This window comes from Orcinus orca, chromosome 6 (assembly GCF_937001465.1).
Source record: "Orcinus orca chromosome 6, mOrcOrc1.1, whole genome shotgun sequence".
NCBI classification, from domain to species: Eukaryota; Metazoa; Chordata; class Mammalia; order Artiodactyla; family Delphinidae; genus Orcinus; species Orcinus orca.
The window spans coordinates 117,229,997-117,251,161 of record NC_064564.1 but is presented as its reverse complement, the minus strand read 5'-3'; the positions used below and the strand labels follow the sequence as shown (position 1 = coordinate 117,251,161).

Below are 21,165 nucleotides of genomic sequence, written 5' to 3'. Positions count from 1 at the left end.
TGCAAGGCACCGCAGCAGGCTTTGGCTGAGTCCTGAGCCTCTGTCCTTCAGAACTGCCAGACCTGGGCCTGGGCCCAGCAGGAGGAGGAGACAGCTGGAATCCACATTCCCCGGGTGAGGCCGCCCAGGGGAGGGCAGGGCAGCAAAAATGGGGCCACTGTCCTGTGGATAAGGAGCATTCCTTTGCAGGTGTTCCCCAGACCCCGGAGACACAGGCTCCGAGCCCGACACCTCTGAGAGAGGTGGGCTGATTCACCAAGGCACACCCAGACTCTGCAGGTACCCAGGCTCAGATGCTGCCCACCCGGCGATGCACTGCCCCAGACTAGCCCTGGGCCTGGGGTTCTGCCTGCTGGTGGGCATGGCCCTCTGCTCTCTGTGGTGAGCATACCCCATGGAGCCCTCCCTCCCTACCCCAGACCCCTCCGTCTCTCAGCATCTCAACCCCCAAACCTTGACCCCTTCACAGGATTCCCAGGTCCCACCCCCTTCTCTCGGTGCACCTGTCCCTTCACCCCAGCCCCAGTAAGACTGAACTAGCCTGGCTTATGTATTTTGCTTTGCACTGGCCTGGCCTTCGCACTTGCTCTTTCCTCTGCCTGGACTGTTCTTCTAGCCATGTTAATGTTTATGCTCCAGAATTCACCCTATGTGTTCTTCCCACAAAGCTCTGGGGGCCGCCCCCAACCACCAGCCCCCTGTGTGCAGGGCCTGGCATCAAGAGCATTCCTGTCCCAGGAATGAACGGCTGCACGGCTAATGACTCATTGCGGCTAATGACTCATTGCGGAAGACCAGGAGGCTTTGTCCTCCGAGGTCAGCCAGACCCAAGGAATGATTGGGCGGGGGCGGGGGGAGGGGAGGTGTATCCCAGGTGCACCACGCGGGGCCTGCATTCCCACTGACATGCAGCAAAGTGAGTTTTCAGCCTCACGTGCAAAGTCAGGTCAACAGATGTATTTCCTTCCCAGGGTGTATGTCGAGAACTGGCTGCCGGTCTCCTATGTCCCCTATTATCTCCCCTGCCCAGAGATCTTGTAAGTATGGGCCAGGGCGAATTGGGGGCCCCCGGAGTGGAGGGGGTGAGCGGGTTTTTAAGGTCACTTTGGAGGTTCTTAGGTCCTAAGCTCATGATTCTGAGCAGTTTGATGAGCTGCCACAGGTGTGGAGTGAAATTCCCCCGTTTCAGTCCTTGGGTGTCCTTGCAGTGCCCCCTCCACAGTTGTGACCTTGAGCATGTTGCATAGCTCTGAGCCTCACTTGCTGTATCTGTAAAATGGGATGATAGCGGTGCCCCTCCCGAGCCAGCCAGAGCATGGGGTACTGTAATGATGCCTGTAAATAGCCTGGTGTTGCACCTGGCACGTAGGAGGTGCTCAGGAAAGAGTGCTTTCAGGACTTGACTTCTTTTTCTTTTTTTAATACATTTATTTATTTTATTTATTTATTTTTTTTTGGCTGCACTGGGTCTTCTTAGCTGCACACGGGCTTTCTCTAGTTGTGGCGACCGGGGCCACTCTTCGTTGAGACGCGCGGGCTTCTCATTGCGGTGGCTTCTCTTGTTGCGGAGCATGGTCTCTAGGTACGCGGGCTTCAGTAGTTGTGGCATGTGGGCTCAGTAGTTGTGGCTCGCAGTCTTAGTTGCTCCGCGGCCTGTGGGATCTCCCTGGACCAGGGATCGAACCCTTGTCCCCTGCATTGGCAGGCGGATTCTTAACCACTGCGCCACCAGGGAAGTCCAGGACTTGACATTTTGCGCAATTTTGTGTTCTCTGTGGCTTCAAAGAAGAAATGGACACGTGACCAATCTCCCCCACATAACAAATCTGACATTTTGTCAGTTAAGAGTGAAAAAGATTTGGTTATAGATGAACCTAGAACTTGAAATGATTCCTACTGATTGCGTCACTTTTTATATCCAATATCAAACGTATCTCAGACTTGCCAAGATGGGATGGAACAGTCTGCCGTTCAGATCGCCCCAGCGCTCTTGTCGTTCAGCTGTCATTAGTGAATAATTCTCTGCCCTGGGCAGGTTGTTCTGTGACAGCGCCGGCCTGATCCCAGTGACGTCCTCTCACCGTGCTTTGTTTCATGCCCCAAATAAGTGCTGGTTTATAAGAACCAGTGTGTTTCCCAGCCAAGTCCTCTGTGTCATCAGACTAAAACTAATAACAATAATTTTCAAAGTCCAAAAAAAAAAAGAGTGAAAAAGGTGATTTGGGACAGTCTCAAGGGGACATTTGGCCACCCAGCCTTGTTTTTCATGACAGCAAGAGGAAAGTTTAAAATCTGGATGATAGACTACTAACTAACAACAAAGTGTGTTTCACTATTATAAACATAGAATACAGTAAATTAGGAGGCTGGATAACAGAAAAGACAAAAGAAAATGAAATACCCTCTTGTGTTTTGCTGGTCCAAGTCATACTCTGACTCCAAAGTTCATTGTCAGCTCGTTGGTTGCTACGCTTTCTATCTGAACAGATTGTTCTAAAAAGCAGAAAGGCTGCTTGGTATTGAAAGGAGCTGTGACCACAGCGTTTTTGTGATTTTTATCCAGTTTCCCCAGAATTGGCTTGCTTTTTTGGCATCTGGTCACCATCATTTTATTCCACCCAGGGACTGGGCCCTAATTCTTGAATCCCTCTCCCTTTCCCACCAGCAAGTTTGCAGCATTTAGGTTGTTTCCAGTTTCCCAGCGTTCTAAATCAGTTTGTAATGAGCAGCTTTGGATAGGCCGCTTTTTCCATCTTAAAGATCCTTTCCTTTGGTAAGTTTCTGAGCCAAAGGATATGGCTGAGGTATTCCTCCATCGCGTCAGGTTGCTCTCCAGGGGGACAGGGGCACACACACACTCGAACTCACACAGATATGCCACCCCCTCCACCCCGCTGCAGCTGCATTGCACCTGGGCCGGTGCTGGAAGTATTAGGTGCTATGAAAAACAAAAAGCAAACCACCCATGACTCCAGACATGGGAAATGCGATGTGGTTTGAATTTCATTTCTTTGATTCCTACCAGGCCCTCACCTCCCCCACGCCTTCCCATTAACTGAATTTCCTCTTTGGTGACCCGCCTGCTCCAGCACCTTCTCTCCTTGGCCTGTCGGTGGGTCCTCTATCACCACCCTTGGCCGAAAGTACTTGCTACATTTTTTTTTCTTTGCAGTCTGTCTGTCTTTTGGTTCTACTGAGTTATTTTTTTTTAATAGATTAAAGTTGGAGAGTTGCGTGTGTTTGAAATGGTCACATCTTCCCCTCTGTTCACTTGGATCTCTTCTTTACTTTTAGTTTCATGACCTTCAGAGGTTTGGAAATGTGAAGTTCCTTTTTTTGGCGCTGGCTCATCTGTGGCTTTGGAATTCTTCTGTCTAACCCGTGAAAGTGGCCAGAGCAGAGTTGTGTCCAGGCTGGTGGGGGAAAGGGAAATACTGATGGCCAGGGAAGTGTGGAACAAGGGCCCCTTTCCCCTTCTCACTTCTGACCACCTTCTCAGAGTCCCATCACTTTCTTTTCTTCTTTCTTTTTTTTTTTTTCTTTTTGAAGATGTTGTCTTCTTTATTTATTTTTGGCTGTGCTGTGCAGCACGCAGGATCTTAGTTCCCTGACCAGGAATCAAACCCGCACCCCCTACAGTGGAAGCGTGGACGGCCAGGGAAGTCCCCCTATCCCTTTCTGAGCAGGGGCCTAACATGTGCTTGTCTGTGTGAAACTAGGGCAGGGGGCCAATTGGATGGATCAACTTTTAAAAATTGTTGCTTCCAGAGTATAGACAGATCACAGAAGGACACATAAAATAGGGTTTCACTTCTAAGAGGTCTCTGGAATAGTCATATTTATAGAGACAGAAGTAGGAACAATGTTCCCAGGGGCTGGGAGAGGGAATGGGGAGTTAGTGTTTCGGGGGAACAGGGTCTCAGTTTGGGAAATGAAAAAGTTCTGGACGTGGATGGGGGTGATGGTTGCCCGACAACGTGAATGTCCTTTAATGCCCCTGAACTGTACACTTTCAAATGGTTAAAATGGGAAATCTTTGTTATGTATATCTTACCACACACACAAAGCATAGACTGAAAAAACTAGGAAAGCTCCAGGAGGCTTAAGCCATCCCATGGTAGGTGACGTACTGAAGAGACCCAAGTGGATGGCAGGCACCCACGTCCTCAGGTGGTCTGAGCCTTACAGGTGAGCTCAGGCCTCTGCTGGAACGGGTTCTGACCCGGTCCCTTGGTAGCCTTGAGCAAGCCTTCCCATCCCCCAGGCCTCACTTCCACCCTGGGGAACGATATTATTGTCCCCATTTTAAGGGTGAGGGAACTAAACCCCGAGGAGTGAGATGTCCGGCCCCTGGTCTCTCCAGCCAGCTGGCGGCAGAGCCAGAGGCATGTCACTGGCAGCCTCCTGTGTCTGACCCTGTCGCCGGCCACCTCCTTCCTTAATCAGCCCTCCTTCCTAATCCCCCCAGGTTGGCCGCAGCTAGTGGGGGCCAGCCACACAGACAGCCTGCCAAGAAGGGGCCAGGGTGCTGCCCTTACCATTCGCTCCGTGCTGGGCACTGGCTGACAGGCCCCGACTTACATACCTCTCTTACCTCTCATGACAGCTCTAAGGGTTAAGGGTGCTGCCTCATTTTACAGATAAGGAAAAATGGGTGTATCAGTCAGCCTTCCACTAAAGAAACAGAACCAGGAAGAGGAAGGGAGACTGACTGACTGACTGACTGATTGATTGATTGAAAGCAATCGGCTTACACGACTGTGGGGTGGCGAAGCCAGTCTGAAATCCACGGAACGGGCCATCGGGAAGGGTGGGCTGGAACTCTTCGGCAGCAGCTGACACTACTGTCCACCGGCAGAATTTCTTCGTCAGGGAAACCTCAGTTCTATGCTGTAGCTTTTCAACTGCCCATACCGGGCCTGCCAGACTGTGGAGGATGGTGTAGATGTCACTGACATCTACAAAACCTGTACCTTCACAGCGACGCCTTGATTGGTGGTTGTGTAACTGGCTTCTTCAACTGACCATCACCGTAGGTTCAGGTTAAGTAACTCGCCCACCCAGGCTAGAAAGTGGCAGAACTGGGCTCACCGGGCCTTTACAGCTCCTCAGACCTTCTCCCCAGTGCCCAGGCTCTTCCAGAGCAATATGTTTGAAAGAGAGACAGAAAAAGACTTTGGAGACAAATGGTACCAGGCTGGAATCACTGCCCTGCCACACAGTGACCCTGGATAGACCGCCTTTATAGGAGTCCAGCCCCGACAGAGTGGACAGGGCAGTGGGGGTGGGTCAAGGGCGTCTGGGGGGTTGGGGGTGCCTGTCCCATGGGGGTGCTTCACCTTGACCTCATCCTTCCCTGCTGAGTGTTTCTGCCCCCCACCGGCACTAATGGCTCTGTCTCACCTCTCCCACCAGCAACATGAAGCTGCAGTACAAGGGGGAGAAGCCATTCCAGCCTGTGACACCGTAAGCAGACTGTCACTTCCCCCTTTGTGGCCCCGGGGTTGGGGGCTGCCTCCCCTTAACCACTCACCCTTCTTGATTACAGATCACAGTACCCTCAGCCCAAGCTGCTGGAGCAAAAGTAGGTGTTGATTAGGGCCTGGGCACAGAATGGGGAGACCTGGGGTGGAGGCGGGGGTGCGGGCCTCTGATCTGGAAGTTGGGGTACTGGAGGTGTCCACTGGCCTCGGGGTCTGGGTAGTCTGGGACCTGGGCTCCGGTCCAGCTCTGTCACTAGCTGTGTGACCTTGGACAAGTTAGCCAACCACTCTGGGATTTTTCTGCACAGGTGGATAATAATAATACCCACCTGATAGGAGGTTGGAGGACCAGATGAGACGGTGTTTGCAAAATGCACAGCAGGGAATTCCCTGGCAGTCCAAGTGGTTAGGACTCCGTGCTTTCACTGCTGGAGGGCCTGGGTTCAATCCGTGGTCAGGGAACTGAGATCTCTCAAGCTGCGTGGCGCGGCCAAAAATAATAACAATAACGCAGAGCACTGTGCCTTCTGCGTAGCCGTGCTCGATCCGTCGTTGATGATGATGTTGATGACCCCCGTCTCCGAGGCACTTAGCGGGCACCGGAAATGCCAGGCTCCTCTAGACACTGGGCATGCGTTAACTCCTGGTCTTGACCACGCTGGGAAGTAGCTATGACTATCCCCACTTTCCACATGAGGATACTGGGGCCCAGAGACGGGGATGAAGCTGCCCAGGGTCACACAGCTTTGGCAGGGCCAAGATGAGAGGGAGGCTTTCCCAGGGGAGGGTCTCAGCCCCCACGGCCTCCTCTGCTGCCAGGCCCACAGAGTTCCTGACGCTCACACCCTGGCTAGCGCCCATCGTCTCCGAGGGAACCTTCGAGCCGGAACTTCTGCGTCATATCTACCAGCCGCTGAACCTGACCGTCGGGGTCACGGTGTTTGCCGTGGGGAAGTGAGTAGTGGGCTGGGCTGGGCTGGGGGAAGGGGGGTTATAAATTCTGAGCCCCAGGAATTTATAGTCTGGAGAGAGACAGGACCCCAACCCGGGCACCAGGGAGGCCCTGAACCAGGTGCTGTGCAGGTGGGAAGGTACAGAGTGGAGTATGCTGGTGGGAGGGGAGCTTCCTGGAGGAAGGGGGTCTGGCCCTGGCATGGAAGGGGGGAGGGGGAGGCAGCCCAGGTGAGGGGGCAGCAGGAGCCTTTGTCAGGAGACACCCTTGTCCCTTCACCCCTTCTGCTTCCCCTGAACCGTCCAGGCAGGTGTGAAGGAGTGGAAAGCCCCCCAGACCACCGCATAGAATTGGGGGTCCGTGATCAGGCCACAGGCAGGTCAAGAGACCCAGGCAGAGCCGGCCCATCCTTGGGGACCCTCTCTCCTCCAGCCTCCGGCCTGCGGGCTCTCTGGACACCTCCTGTTTTCCCCTCTCCTTCCTCACCCCGCCTGCCCTTTCCTTTAGGAGCCATCACCTGGCAGCTTCCCTCTGGGTCCCTTTCTGGGACTCCTGAGAGAGGGACCCTAATGGGTCCCCAGCAGCTAAGCACTGGCCAGATGATGGATGGCCCAGCGGGGATCAAGGGACCCCCCCACCGCTGGCCCAATCGGCACCCAGCACCCAGCACCACCCACCTTCCCTTGACTCGGCCACTTCCCCGTTTCTTGGCTCCTTTCCTCTCTGAGGCTCAGTGTCTGTGCCTAGGAGGTGGGGACTGTGGTCCCTGCCTTCTAGGGAGTTTATGAGGCTAGAAGGAGAGAAGAATCCCTTAGAACACTGCCTGGCACTTAGTAAGTGCTCAGTAAAAGTTAGCTCAGTCTGTGAATATGAGTCATCAATCATCATTATTAGGACGGTCTTAAGAGGTTGGTACTAAGATGGTGGGAATTTGACAGACAGGGACCCCGAGGGGCGGACCTGAGTGACTTCTTGAGATGGGAAGCTGGGAGGTGGACCCCAGCCCGGCCAGCCCCAGCCCTGTCCGTGTGGTGCTAGCACCTAGTGGGGACCCAGGCAGTGGCCCCGCTGAGGCCACGGGGCATGATGGGATTCTCTCCACCAGGTACACCCAGTTCGTCCAGCGCTTCCTGGAGTCAGCCGAGCAGTTCTTCATGCAGGGGTTCCGGGTGCACTATGTCTTCACTAACGACCCCACGGCCGTTCCTCGGGTCCGGCTGGGCTCTGGCCGCCTCGTCAGCATCATCCCCATCCTGAGGCACTCCCGCTGGGAGGAGATCTCCACACGCCGCATGCAGAGCATTAGCCAGCACATTGCCGAGAGGGCGCACCGGGAGGTCGACTACCTCTTCTGCCTCGATGTGGACATGGTGTTCCGGAACCCGTGGGGCCCCGAGACCTTGGGGGACCTGGTCGCTGCCATTCACCCCGGCTACTTCGCTGTTCCCCGCCAGCAGTTCCCCTACGAGCGCCGGCCTCTTTCCACCGCCTTTGTGGCGGATGGCGAGGGGGATTTCTATTATGGCGGGGCGGTCTTTGGGGGGCGGGTGGCCGAGGTGTACGAGTTTACCAGAGGCTGCCACATGGGCATCCTGGCAGACAAGGCCAACGGCATCATGGCGGCCTGGCAGGAGGAGAGTCACCTGAACCGCCACTTCATCTCACATAAGCCCTCCAAAGTGCTGTCCCCCGAGTACCTCTGGGATGACAGGAAGCCCCAGCCCCCCAGCCTGAAGCTGATCCGCTTTTCTACCCTCGACAAGGACACCGACTGGCTGAGAAGCTGATGGCTGAGCCGGGGCTGCCGTGGATAGGGGGGACCCCAGTGAGCGCCCAGCTCACCGGAGCCTCCGTGCAGCGGTGCCTCACTTCTCAAGCCTTAAGTGAGACCTGCCCTGTGCTGTCCACCTCTCAGTCTGCCAGCAGAATCCAATGGGAAAATGGGCCTGTGAAGCCCTTTGTAAACTGTGAAGGGTGGTGCGCATATGAGGAGAACGCCAAGATCATGTAGCCTGTGTCCCAAGAACAGCAGGACAGGAGGCGGGGAGACCAGAGGTGGAAAAAGACAGGGCCCGGCAGGCCTCACCCAGCACACGTGCCTTGGGGCAGGCTCTGGAGTCTCAGCCCCGCCCAGTACCTCAAATTCCCCCTCTGTCCCCCTTCTGTTGCCTGTTGCCCTTAAAGTTGCACTTCTAACACTGTGTGAAAGGCATCCCGGACCCCTTTTCTCTGGCTCCAGGAGTCCTGGATACTGTGATGTCCCCCAGCCACACGGAGCCAGTCCCTCGCTCAGGTCCCTGAGGGAGCCTTTGAAATCGCCCAGGTCTAGGCTCGCTCTGGTTTCATGTCCCACCTCCCTTGAGGTGCACCACACTCCCTGGTACCAGCCGCCTCCTTTGTAAGAGGGTTTGGGCAGTTTTTAATAAAGGTGGCGTGTGCTTGGCCCTAACCGGGGTTTCTTCACCTGCACATCCGGGTATCTTGGCCACCAGCCCGCAGGGATGCAGACAGCCTGGGTTGCAAATACACTCAGCTCGGGTGGGTGTGGTCAGGGTACAGTTTTCCAGAGAACCTGGGCTGATGCCGCTGCAACAGACAGGGTTTCACCCTGCTTCTCCTGGGAGATGGGTGAAGTGGAAGTGTCGCCAGATATGTTCTCCTGCGTTGAGGGGCGCAGAGCCCACCAGCTGGATACCCTGTGGGGTCTTGGTCCCTGAGCACGTAGCAAATATGTCTGCCGGGGTTCCTGCATCCGCGGTCAGCCTTAGCCCTGGGATGCCCCTGGCAGGCCTGGGGCCCCAAGGCCATGGTGCAGGCCCAGGATTGGAGGGTCTTCAGAGTCCTGCGGTGGTTCCCTCTGCCTGGTGGGACAGAGATGCAGTGGGGGGTGGCCCAGTGTCCACTCCCCTGGGGGCAGCAGCATCTTTGCCACGTAAGGCAGGGGCGGAGGGCGGGGGGCGATGCGGTCTGTGGCCACGTCGGGAGGAGGAGGAATCCACCCACCTGACCACCCCTGGCAAAACGGGGGCCAGCCCCAAGTCCACTCTTCCTGCAGCCTGTGTTTTGGGCGGCAAGCAAGGACAGACTGCAAGAGTGTGGACAGACTGAGTGACTGCTGTGAGGAGACAGCCTGCGCTAGAGAGGACGGTCAGGGAGAGGCCCCGAGGGGCTCCCTGGGCAGAGGGACAAGGGTGGACCCATGGCCCATGTGTCGCTAGTGGGGAGCACCTTAACCATGGTGCCTGGACCTGCCCCAGGGTGTGTGTGAGGCCAGCAGTGTTGAACGGGCAGGCCCTGCCTTCAAGGAGCTTCCATGTTGGAGCATGGAGAGGGCCCTTAATGTGGAGACCAGAGAAGCCCTCAGGAGCAGGTGGCCCTGAGGCCCGGGCAGCACCATCCTTGCTGCGGGGAAGTGAGCCCCTTCTCACTCCCAGCCCAGCTGATGGGCCCTTCTCAGCCGTGGCTCAAACCCCAGGCACTGTGGCTACCCTGGTCTCCATCCCAGGGCGCAGGCCTCAGACACAGTGGAGTGAGTTACAGTGCCCAACTCCTGGACCCAAACCGGGGTCCAGGCTACTTTCCAAAAAGGAGCTGAGGGCTTGGGGCCAGAGCTGCTCCATGGGTGGGAAGAAGGGGACTGGTAGGAGTGGGAGGGGTGGCAGGAGACAGGCCCGACCCAGCAGAGGGAGGGGGAGTGCCGGAAATAGAAATAGACAAAATTACAGATGCAAAATATCTGCAGTGCCCCCTGCCAGGGAGGCCCCTGAAACTTAAACTTGCTGTCCCCTCATGGCCACCTGCCACCTCCCCACTCCCTACAGTCCAGCATCCCTGCTCTGCCACAGAGTCTGGCCCTGCACACCTCCACTCGCACAGCCTGCTGGTCAGGCCTCCCTGTCCAATCACCTGACCAATTCCTGGGGACAGACTCCTGACATCTCCAGGAAGCCTGCCTTGACTTATTCCCCCTCCAGGGTGGGTGCCTTTCAGTGTTCCCATAAATCCTCATCCCTATGTCATCACTGACAGTGTTCTGCCCATCTCCACCCCTTTCCCCAGTTGGTAAACCCCAAAAGGGTACAGATGGCGGTCAGCCAGGTTTACCCTGGTACCCGAAACCCAGGAGGCATTCCATGAATGTTTGTTGAATGACTGCATGAATGTGAGGCAGCTGAGAGAACACGGGTTTGAGTCTGTCCTAGCACACGAGGGATGCTGGGCAGGTTACTCTATCTCTCTGAGGCCCTGGGGTGACGATCAAATGGGATTATGGCTGGGAGACCTCTGGGCACTGACTTCTGGGCACGTACTCGGAGAAGTAGATAGGTCTGGGACCTAGCTAGGCAACATGCCCAACCCTGGGAGAGGGCAGATGACCATCATAGCCCCCACTGTGCAAAGGAGGAAACTGAGGCAGACCCCATCCCTGGCTGCATCTCAGGGATGCATGCTTGGGTGGGGTGAATAACGCACCCACTGAGCTCCTTCCAGTTGAGATGCTGTGGCTCTGATAAAGCCACATGGATCGTGTCCCCTGCTGCCCCCAACCTGCAGTGATCCCCAACTCCTTGCCCCACACTCAGCCCCCTGTGTGGTCTGGTCCAGACACCCTCCCCAGTGTGTGCACCCCTCACTCCTACCCCAGCCTCCCTACAGCCTTCCTCTCCCAGGGACCCCACCAAGCCCTCCCCCCCTCAGAGCCCCTGCCTGCAGCACCCCTCCCTGAAGCCCCCCATCCGAGAGGGACTCACCTCCAAGCTGGGCTCAGAGGCCACAACCTTGGGCTCCTGTGCAACCACAGCCTTTGGGGTCAGAATGATCTGGGTTGAAACCCACAGCGGGGCCACGTCACAGCCCTGTGACAGGCAATCTCGTGTGGTGACTCTCAGAGCCTCAGTTTCCTCCACTGAAGATAAGGTAGGTCACTCTGACCTTGGGAGGGAGTGTTGGGGATTAAAGCAGGGGGAAGGTGCCCAAAGTGCTTGGACTCAGGAGGTCGTCTGGCTGAGGGCGCCCAACACAGGACAAGGCCTCTGATGGTCAGCGCAGGCTCAGTGAAGGTAAAGAGCAATGATTCCGAGTCCCCCGTTCACTTAGAGCTGAGTGACCTTGAGAGCTGAGGCCACTGTTCACAAATAAAAAGTCAAAATCACTGAGCACCCAGGGGGTGTTCTTACTAACACTAACTACCGCCGACAGTCATTCAGCCAGTGGTGGGCCCCTCCTCCCTGGGCTCCTCCAGCCCCCTTTCACCAGCCAGGGCTGCAGCTGGCGACAGGCTGGACCTCGTGTCCGGAAGTCCTGCCAGGAAAACAAGGAAGGGAGTGTAGGGGGGTGGTGGTAGGGGCGGCTTGAACTTCTTTTCTGTACCCCGTGTCCACTGCCGCCTCCAGGACTGCCTGTCCCAGCCATGCGCTCATGCGCTGAGCTGGCCCCAGCAGGTGGCATACGGGGTAGGACGGAAGGATGGGGGTGTACAATCTCACATCTCCAGGTCTACACTACCACCCGGCCCAGCCCCCGCCCGGTTGCGTTTGGGGCGGCTGGAGGTCCTAGGGGGCACAGGAGGAACAGAGCAGGTGGCGGAGGTGGGAGACGCGCTGTGACTCCCCGGTGCGCTGCGCGCGAGCGCGCGGCAAGGCGGGGCTCACGTGCACGCGACGTCCACGGGCCCGCGCAGGCCCCGTGTGCGCTCCCGGCCGTAGACTCTAGGCCCTGCTGCCCCGGCGGGGTCCACCCGCGTCACCCGGCGAGAGGGAGACCGCAGCGCGTCCCCGAGCTCGCGCGGCGGGGTCCGCCCCTCACCCTGCGGTAGGCAGGGCAGGGGCGGGGCGGGGCGGTGCCGCGGCGGTCCCCGCCCACCCGGCCGGAGCCCGGGAGCCCGGGCGGAACCCAGCAGCGGGGCCCGAGCGGCCGGCGGCGCGGCGCAGACAATGGGAGCGGCGCTGGCGGCGGCGGTGGCGCTGGCGGAGCCCCGGGCCCGGCGGGGACAGGAGGCCGCGCCATGAGCCCCGCAGCCGGGCGCTCCCCTGCGCCGCGCGCGGGCCGAGGCCAGCGGCCTCTGCGAGCCCTGGGCCCCGCCCTGGGGCCGGCGATGTGCTGCCAGGGCTGAGGATGATGGTAGATTGCCAGGTGAGTGCCCCGCCCGGCCGCGACCGCCCTCCCCACCGCCAGGGGGTGGAGGAAGGACCGCGTGCCCGCCCCCCCCCGCCCGCACCCCATCCAGCCGGGAAGGAGCACCGCGCCGAGTCCACGCTGAGCGCGCGCTTACGCAGCAGTTCCGCGTCCCACCCTTCCTGGTACGGCTGGGAAACTGAGGCCAGGAGAAAGACACGGACTGGCCCGGGGCCACGAGGTGGGCAGAGTCCAGAAGAGAAGGGAGGGTTCCAGCCTCCAATGCCAGTGCTCAGCCACTATCATGGGGTTTCCTTTGGGAATGAGAGCCCCTAAGATTCTGGGGGACCCCTGTTCACCCCACCCATGAGGGGCCCTTTCCTCTCGGTATCCCGACGCGCCCACAGGTACATGCACACACATTGACTTCACAGGTGGGGACCATGGCGTAGATCCAGAGGAGAGTGGACACAGAAGTGACAAGGGGGAAAGAAGAAATTGGTTGGAGGAAGCTCTACCACGGGGCAGGACCATCTAGTCTCCTGGCAACATGCCCAGGGCTCAAAGCGTGAGGGACAGAGGTGCCAGGCAGATGCGCTGGGCGTCTCCAAGGTTCCCGGGGGTCGGCGTAGGCAGGAACAATCCCCAGGGCAGCCTGCAGAGGACAGTTCCTCGGGTCCTGCATCCACCACTCTGGGCACCTGGAACTAGGATGAGATTCCCCCGTAGCGTGGAGGGAATTACAGGAGAGAAGTCCTTGGTTTACTCCACTGTAATTTGGGGTGCATAGATGGAGTGATCCCGAGGGTCCTGCAGCTCGTAGAAGAGTCTTTTGCCCTTGGTTCTCCATCCCTGACCCACTGTCTCCAAGTCTTCCGGTTAGAAAATGCTTTCTACTCCTTCGAGGTCCTTCTGAGCAGGGGGCAGCCTGGGGGCCTGGGGACCTGGGGACCTGGGTGGTACAGAATGAGGCAGAGCATTGGACCACGTCTTTGTTGGCACCTGGGGGTCCTCATTTGGAAGTGGGTGGAGTCACTGCCCTGGTTGGAGTGAGGAGGCCTCCGGAGTGAACTGGACACCAGGACAGTGGCGGGAAAGAGGGGAGCAAGAGAGGCTTCTGAGGTCCTGCACATCGCCCCTGGAGCCGGCAGGTCCTGCTCCTTTGCCCCTCCGGCGTAGGGAGAGTCGCTGCCTTGACTACACCCAAACAAAGGTGTGTGTTTTGTTTTCTGGTTTTCCTGCCTGGGGCTGCAGTGCTGGGGATGACCACCAGGGGGCGGGCTGTGCTCACTCTGCTCAATGGAGCAACTGGAGCAGGGAAGGGGCACCCGGGAGTCATTCTGGGCATCCCCCTGCCTCCGACCCAACAGGCACCTTTTATTGCTAGCCTCCAGGTCCACAATATGAGCTGCTCAGAGGCAGGAGGGGGCTCCAAGATCCTCTATTGATTCAGCTACTGTGCCCTGGGCACTCACCCAGGAGCTCACAGCTTGGAAGGGCAGATGGACAAAAGCAGGAAAGCAAATCCCCGTGAGAGAGAAGAGCAAGTGCTCTAGGGAATGAGTCAGGGCCCTGGAAGGAGGGCCAGGAGCCCCTGGAGGGTCTAAAAGGCCTCCAGGGTGACGTTGATGCTGTGACCAGAAAGACAAGAGCAGCCTAGCCCTGCACACTCTGTGAGCAGTGAGCCTGGGGGAAGGTCAAAGGTGCAGAGACTTGGAAACAGAAGATTTTGTAGCCAGGAGGAAGTGAGACAGGAGCCAGTGTGGCTGGGAGAGCTGAGAAGGAGACCGGGGAGGAGGGCAGGGCAAGACCTGGAAGGACGTCCCGGTGTCTGTGCCATGCAACAGCATCCCCTAACGTAGCACGTACAAGGACAAACACTGACCCTCTCAGTGTCTGTGACCAGGAGGCAGGCTCAGCTCAGCTGGGAGCCTCTGCCTCGAGGTCTCCCAGGAGGCTGGGCTGTGGTCTCAACTGAGGCTCAGTCAGGGTGGGGTCTGTCTCTGAGATCATTCTCGGGTTATTGGTGGGATTCATCTAGGCAATGGGTGGGTGCAGAGAGATATTCCGGAAGGAAATGTCCTGTGGTCAGGGTTGATTTGAGGAGGGGAGGTTATGATGCTGAAGATGAGAATGATGATTGGGTCTGGCATCTACCAAGTGCTCACCTGCGCTCCATCCTCACTGCCCCGGGTCACCTGCATGGTCATCAGGTTCCTGGGCTCTGCCTGGAACACTGGCTTGGCTGCACTTGGCTGGGGTAGCAGAGGTGGGACTTGGTCCACTGGAGGTGGGGTGGTGTATTAGTTTCCTTCAGCTGCTGTAACAAAGTACCATAAACTGTGTGACTCAAAACAACAGAAATCTATTCTCTCTTAGTTCTGGAGGCCACCATGCTCTTTGAAGACTCTAGGAGGGGATCCTTCCTTGCCTCTGCCAGCTTCTGGTGGTTGCCAGCAATCCTTAATGTTCCCTGCCTTGTAGACGCATCCCTCCAAACTCTGCTTCCATACTCACGTGGCCTCCTCTGTGTGTATGTGTCCAGTTTTCCCTCTTCTTATAAGGACACTGGTCATTTGATTAGGGCCCACCCTACTCCAGTATGACCTCAGCCTAACTTGATCATGTCTGCAAAGACCCTATTTCCAGAGAAAGACAAATATCATGTGATATCGCTTATATGTGGAATCTTTAAAAATGGCGCAAATGAAGTTATTTACAAAACAAATAGAGTCACAGATGTGGAAAACAAACCTATGCTTACGAAGGGGGAAAGCTGCGGGGGGAATAAATTGGGAGATGGGATTGACATGTACACACTACTATATATAAAACAGATAACTAATAAGAACCTGCTGTATAGCACAGGGAACTCTACTCAGTACTCTGTAATGGCCTATATGGGAAAAGAATCTAAAAAAGAGTGGATATATGTAGATGTATAACTGATTCACTTTGCCGTACAGCAGAAAGTAACACGACATTGTAAATCAACTATAATCCAGTAAAAATTAATTTAAAAAAAAAAGAGTGCTCCTAAAAAAAAAAGACTATTTCCAAATAAGGTCTTATTCACAGGTGCACAAGGTTAGGACTTCAACTTACCTTTCGTGGGGACACAGTTCAGTCCACAACAAGGACACAGAAGTGATTCTACCCCCGAAGGCCAGGTACCCAGGTGTCCTCAGGGATGGGGGCAGCAGTTGGGGTCTGATCAGGTCTCCGGGGCTTGGCCCCCGGCTGGAGGTTTTGGGGTGTGAGTGGAGCCTGGGGGTGCCCTGTCGGGGACAGCACGGCTCCCCAGCTCGGCGCGTCCTGACGCAGCACCAGCAGGTGGCGCTGTGCCCTCCTTGCGACGGCCCCGGCGCGGCTCTGAACAGCCGCGGCGCGTAGACAAAGGTCTCACCTTCCAGTTGCGAGGAGACGACAGACACAAAATTGTAAACAGTCCAGGAGCACAGTCAGTTCAGAGGTGACGCGCTGCGGAGGAAATCAAACGAGGCGGGGCCCCGGGGTAGTGACTGGGTGGCGACCTGGATGGGCCGCCACGGGGCCCGACCCCGTCAGACCCACAAGGGTTAGTTTTTCGTTTCCTGCTATACCTGCAAGCTGAGCCGACCCTTCTCAGCTGCTTGCAGGGGCCCTGCAGCTATGATTACACTGGGGGTGGTTTCCAGACAGCTCTCCCATTACCGCCGGCCGGGTGTCCGTGCGTCCCAGATGTTGGGGGGATCACAGAAGGCAGCCATGGGGATGGGTGGGCAGGCCGAGCAGGTCAATGCTTGAGGGGTCCCTTCCCCAGAGACCCTGCCCAAAGGGGGCGATGCTGCCTGAGCTCTCCCATGGCCCGCCTGGTGGGGTTCTGCCCGGTTGTACAAAGCGGGGAGCACCATCTGTTGCCGAGGACCAGGGCCCCTGGGCTCCCCGAGGCATCACTGAGATGCAGCAAAGTGCCCCGCGTGGCCCTGGCCCGGGAGGTGGAGGCCGTTTCTTCCTGTGTCCTTTGGGCGCTTCCGCATCTCACAAGGCCGGGGCCAGTAGCCCTTGGCGGTGGGTCACTGAGGGATTTACGCAGCAGATGTTCATCGAGGGCCTCAGAACTGAGCACTTGGCCCGTGCGGAGCACCTTGACTCCCATCTGAGGGGATCTGACCATAGACACGAGGGACAAGGGTATAGGACAAGCAATAGATCCAGTGGGGAAGGCATTGGGCTGGGACCCTGGGGACCTGGGTTTGGTGGCCGCTCGGCCAGCAGTGGCACACTGGCCACGGGGCCACGCTCTGTAGAGTTCTAGGCCACTCCCACACCTCCATCCCGGGCTGCGGAGATGCCTGTTGTAACGACAGCCAGCCCATGGCACCTTCCCTGCGTCCGGCCTTGGGCTGCAGTGTCTCGCTGTATCTGCAAGATCAGCCCTGCTGCCATCCTCACTTTTGGGAAACTGAGGCCCTGGAAGGCCCAGGGACTCCCACAGCTAGATAGTGGCAGGGCTGGTGAGGGCGCGTCCCTGCGTGCAGACAAGCCTGGGAGGGGCTCGGCATGGGCATGGGCGTTGGGGGCAAATTCCTTCCAATTACAGTGAGCTCCCAACGGTCAGGGCAGGGCAGGCCCCAAGGTGGTGGTTAACAGCGGGAGTGGAGACGTAAACAGAGCTAATGAACCCCTTTGTCCTCACCCCGCTGTAATGAAGGCTTTGAACTCTGTTCTCTGCATTTTCTTAGGGTTCTGGGTTTTTGAACCTCAGTGAGCCTTCTCTTAGGGTCACGGCTGAGTGGTCTCCCTGGGGGTGGGGGAATGAGGTTTTGGGGCGTCAATGTCTCCTCCCAGGGCAGCCAGGCCAGGGTGAGGAGGTGGAGAGGAGAGGGCATCTCCCTAAAAATGATAAGTCCCAGGAGAAAGGAGAGTTCCCATGGCAACCGGGAGGAGTTGCTTGGCAACTACGGGTCCCCAAAATACTTGCCTGCAGGAAGGCTCGGGGCTGGGGCTTTCCCATGGCCTGTGTGTAGCCTTAGCCACTCTGGCTGATCTACCACACCCTCCTCTTCCACCCAGCAGCCTCAACCTCTGAGTCTTCCTGAGGGAAACCCTAGCCTGCTCCCCGCTCCCCATTGCCCCACCCTGCCAGCCAGCCACCGGGCATCAGGCCAGTCTCCTAGCAACGGCTATTTCCTGGACACCTGAGTGACAGTTGATGGTAGCAGAATGTCATAAAGTGCAGGGTCAGAGGGCACAGCAGGTGGAACACAGTACCAGCCAGGGTTGGGGGGAGTATGGTGTCTTGTGCTTTGCACCCCCTGCACGCTGAAGCCATGAGTCACCTGGGCCTGGAGCAGGGCGGCAACGCAGGGTGTTGCTGGAGGGGGCGACGGGTAGAGCGCTGAGATAGAGGATTTCTGTTCTGGGCCGCCTTGCAGACTTGGCTGTGTGGCCCTGGCATGCCCCTTCTTACTAGCATCAGTTTCCCCGTCTGTAGTCACAGCTACCCTTGTACCCGTGTGTTCACCATTCAGTGCATAAATTATGCCACCTATGGGGCCTTGGGGTGGGAGGGTGAGGGACCAGGACCAGGCCAGGCACTGCTTCTTCATCTGCCCATCTGCATCCGTCTCCACGGTCCAGGGGAGGCAGGCGGCCTCGTGCTTAAGGCCATTCACTGGCTTTGGAGATGGACACCTGTGTCTGTATCCCAGCTCAGTGCTTAGCACTCAGTGTCCTGGAACAGGCATTAAACCCGTGGTGGCTCACTGCTCCCCAGTGTGAGGAAATGGGGTGCCACGGGGATGGAAGGCAGTCTGGCCCTGTGGGCCTCTTAGGAGCTGCTTTAGTTTGTGGGCACCGACCCCGTGCCCAGCAGCCCCAAGGACAGGGATGAGGGCTGTGGGTAGCCAGGAAGGAGCCCCTCGACCACAGGACAGGGTGGCGTGTTGGAAGGGAGGAGAGGCTGGTAGGGGCCAGGCTGCCCAGTGGTTGGATTTTGGAGCTGGGCAGGGAGGAGTGGGACTGCTGGTGACCCCGAGCCAGGATTCTAGACTGACCGTGACCGTTCACTCTCTGAGTGACCTCGGGCCATCGTCTCACCCCTCTGTGCCTCCCTGGCCGCATCTGTCAAACGGGGAGGGGGCGTGCCCACCTCCAGGGTTGGGGGAGGCTCCGGCGACACCCGGTAACCCGATGCTGGACACCTGTGTTCGGCGTGCGGGCAGCGCGGGGCTGCCGGACGATCCTGGCCTTGACTGCCCAGTTCCCGCACCCCCGTCCCCAGCCCTCGCTTCGAGCGCAGCGGGGGGAGGGGGCGGGGCGAGGACGGCGCAGACAATGGCCCGGGACCCGGGCGCCGGCAGCAGTGCCCGGAGCGGGGCGTGGCGGCGCGCCCCTGCCGGCGTTCATGCTGGTGGTCCCGCCGCCGAGCGCGCGGGCAGACGAGGTGAGCCCCAGCCCCGCGGGTAGCCGAGGAGGACGGGCAGGAGGCCACCGGCGCGGGAGGGAACCAAGACGCGGGGGCACTGCCCCCACCCACCCTGGGCTTTCTGCAGGGAGGGAGCTCAGTTCACCGAAGTGAGGCAGCTGGGCCCTTCCCCCACTCCACCCCACCCCTCAGGGTAAGAGGGGGCGGGTCCACCCCGGGGCTGGGGGGGCACCCCAGATCGTCTCCGCTTTCTGGGTTGGGGTCCAGAACCGGTTTACTTGGGGAAGGCACAGGGCCTCTTCTCTGGTACCACCTGAGAGTCCAGGTGTGCCCACCTGACTCTTTGGAGCTGCGGTGGGGAGGGGGTGACCCTGGACGGTGGAGAGGAAAGTCCCCTTGGCCAGTGAGTGACCCTGAGCCCCAAAACTTACCCACCTCCCAGCCCCTCCACTCGTGGAACTCCACCGCGACCACAGGCCTTTGTCGCAGGAGGCCCTTTCCCAGTAACTGTCCAGCTCAGAACTGGGAGGGTGAGAACGTGGGGGGGAGGTGAGGAGGACAGTGTTGAAGCCATTGGGGCTGCCACCATCTGAAATGAATCTGTTCCAACGAGATTCTTGCTGCTACCCACCCCCATCTGTCTGGGCTGTGGCCCATCTCCATCACCATCTGTAAGGGAGGCCCTGGCCCCTGGTCATGTGGGAGGTGAGGCTGTCTAGAGGTCAAAGGGGAGAGAGAAGTCTGGGGCGATTTGCGGCCTCCAGACAGGTAGATGCCTTCGCTCCTCCCTGCCTTGCTTGCCTCACCTGTGGACTCCCTGGATGTCAAGGTGTGTGAAATGTCCCTGAAGCACCTGGCACGGGCACAGGCAAGCCCTCTGCAGGTGGCAGGAAATGCCTTTAACCCTTCAAGGAAGGCAGGTGGCTGTGTGGCCCACCAGCTGTGTGGACAAGCAGTGGTGACCACCCTTGGAGAGCTGGGGGCAGGGCGCCAAGTTGAATCCCCGCGTATTTCCAGCTGGGGAGACTGGGGCCCAGAGAAGCTGAGAAGATTGTCCAGGCCGTACAGTGAGCTTTCCCTGCGTAGCCTTCTTCCCTGAAGTCAGCGTTCCAGGCCCCTGACCACCCCCCACCACTGCTGCCCCCATAGGGACTGGAAGGTGCGGACTGGAAGGTTGCCCTTTGACCTTCTAGTTGCTCGGGGTTGAAGTTCAAGGGCGAGGCAGTCTACCTGGCCTGAGGCCCTGGGTGGCCAGGGAGGTGGCAGCTGCGGACTTTGGGGGCAGGGAGCTTGTAGGTGGGCAGTGCCGCGTCCGCGTCACGGCAGACGGCTGCAACGACTGCCATTCTCCAGGATTTCAAAAACAGTTTCTTTCACGGCCACTTGGGACCAGGAAATCCCAGCACAGAGTACGGGCCTCCTTCCTCTCTTACCAGCCCTGCCGGGAGCAGGCATGGGGTGTCCCTGAGGAAGCGTGCTCACTGAGTCTGGGGACGTGGGGTGGCCATCGCCTGGCAGTATGAGGTACAGGCGAGGCTCCTGGGGTTGGGTGTCCCATCCTGCACATGGACATGCGAATGTCTTGGGAGCATCCCCCTGCCTTTGGGTGAATATGTGCACATCTGAGTGAATTTGTGACCACGTCTGTCATCACGTGCCAGTAGTGTGCACGGCAGTCCGGCAGTGGCTGAGCGAGCACACGTGTGAAAGGACACGTGCAGACTCACGACTGGTGCCTGGGGGGGGGAGAGCGTGGATCGTGAGAGCACAGGCATGTGTGCACATGCGTGCATGCAGGCATCTTGCCTTTTCAGAGCACCAGGCCCAAGCCTTGACCATGAGGAGGCCGGACCCCTCAACCTCTCATCTTTAAATGGGTTGAGAAGTGTGCCCAGCTCACAGGGCTCCAAAGTGCTTAGCACACGCCTGGCACGCGTGGGCACGCTCTTGCGGTCACGTGGAGACCTATACAGCTCTTGGAGGGTCCCCAGGCAGAGGAGGCCAGCTGGTGCCTTGGCGCCCCTGTCCCTTGTCCCAGGTATGAGCAGGTAAAGGCCCTGGAGTCTCGCCTTCTGTGGGAGGAACCAAGGAAGGAGCAAAGTCCAGGGCTTGGCAGAAGGACAGTGGACGGTGGGAGGGTGGGACAAAGGCCGTGAAACCGTCACTCAGCCCCAGGGCATCCTCTCGCCCTCCCACCCCCCCCACCG

The 21,165-nt window shown here is 58.3% G+C and overlaps 3 protein-coding genes across 15 annotated transcripts in view; all 3 read left to right on the top strand.

Annotated features, from left to right (window-relative positions):
• The window catches only part of LOC125960274 (globoside alpha-1,3-N-acetylgalactosaminyltransferase 1), a 144,270-nt gene that overhangs the window by 68,056 nt on the left and 55,049 nt on the right, over nt 1-21,165 (top strand). For 3 of the 12 annotated variants that reach the window (XM_049711797.1, XM_049711794.1, XM_049711784.1), the window contains exon 2: nt 190-279. The exons of 7 other annotated variants lie outside the window; for them this stretch is intronic. The gene's annotated coding sequence lies outside the window, so the exon portion shown is untranslated. Of the gene's footprint in view, nt 1-189; nt 382-668; nt 817-21,165 lie in introns of those variants that run through there. 2 more of the 12 variants (XM_049711781.1, XM_049711782.1) reach the window with 2 other exon arrangements.
• Nucleotides 248-8,884, top strand: LOC125964891 (globoside alpha-1,3-N-acetylgalactosaminyltransferase 1-like). Of its 2 annotated transcripts, XM_049711802.1 has the most exons (6): nt 248-381; nt 972-1,037; nt 5,416-5,466; nt 5,549-5,584; nt 6,303-6,437; nt 7,541-8,884. In XM_049711802.1, exons 1-6 carry the CDS (start codon nt 311-313, stop codon nt 8,220-8,222), a joined length of 1,041 nt encoding a protein of 346 aa, XP_049567759.1. In that variant the 5' UTR covers nt 248-310; the 3' UTR covers nt 8,223-8,884. The 2 variants fall into 2 exon arrangements, with proteins under 2 accessions (XP_049567759.1, XP_049567760.1); XM_049711803.1 differs by lacking the exon at nt 5,416-5,466.
• LOC125964908 (uncharacterized) overlaps nt 18,724-21,165 on the top strand; it is a 30,330-nt gene continuing 27,888 nt past the window's right edge. Inside the window, exons 1-3 of the mRNA XM_049711870.1 lie at nt 18,724-18,976; nt 20,108-20,117; nt 20,997-21,006. Coding sequence (XP_049567827.1) covers nt 18,724-18,976; nt 20,108-20,117; nt 20,997-21,006 — 273 coding nt within the window. The remainder of the gene's footprint in view (nt 18,977-20,107; nt 20,118-20,996; nt 21,007-21,165) is intronic.

Excerpts from the sequence above, each read along its gene's own strand:
- LOC125964891 (XM_049711802.1), top strand. The coding sequence starts at position 311 with ATGCACTGCCCCAGACTAGCCCTGGGCCTGGGGTTCTGCCTGCTGGTG. Across the intron at positions 1,038-5,415 it reads CTCCCCTGCCCAGAGATCTT|CAACATGAAGCTGCAGTACA; the intron begins GTAAGTATGGGC and ends CTCTCCCACCAG. Across the intron at positions 5,467-5,548 it reads CCATTCCAGCCTGTGACACC|ATCACAGTACCCTCAGCCCA; the intron begins GTAAGCAGACTG and ends TCTTGATTACAG.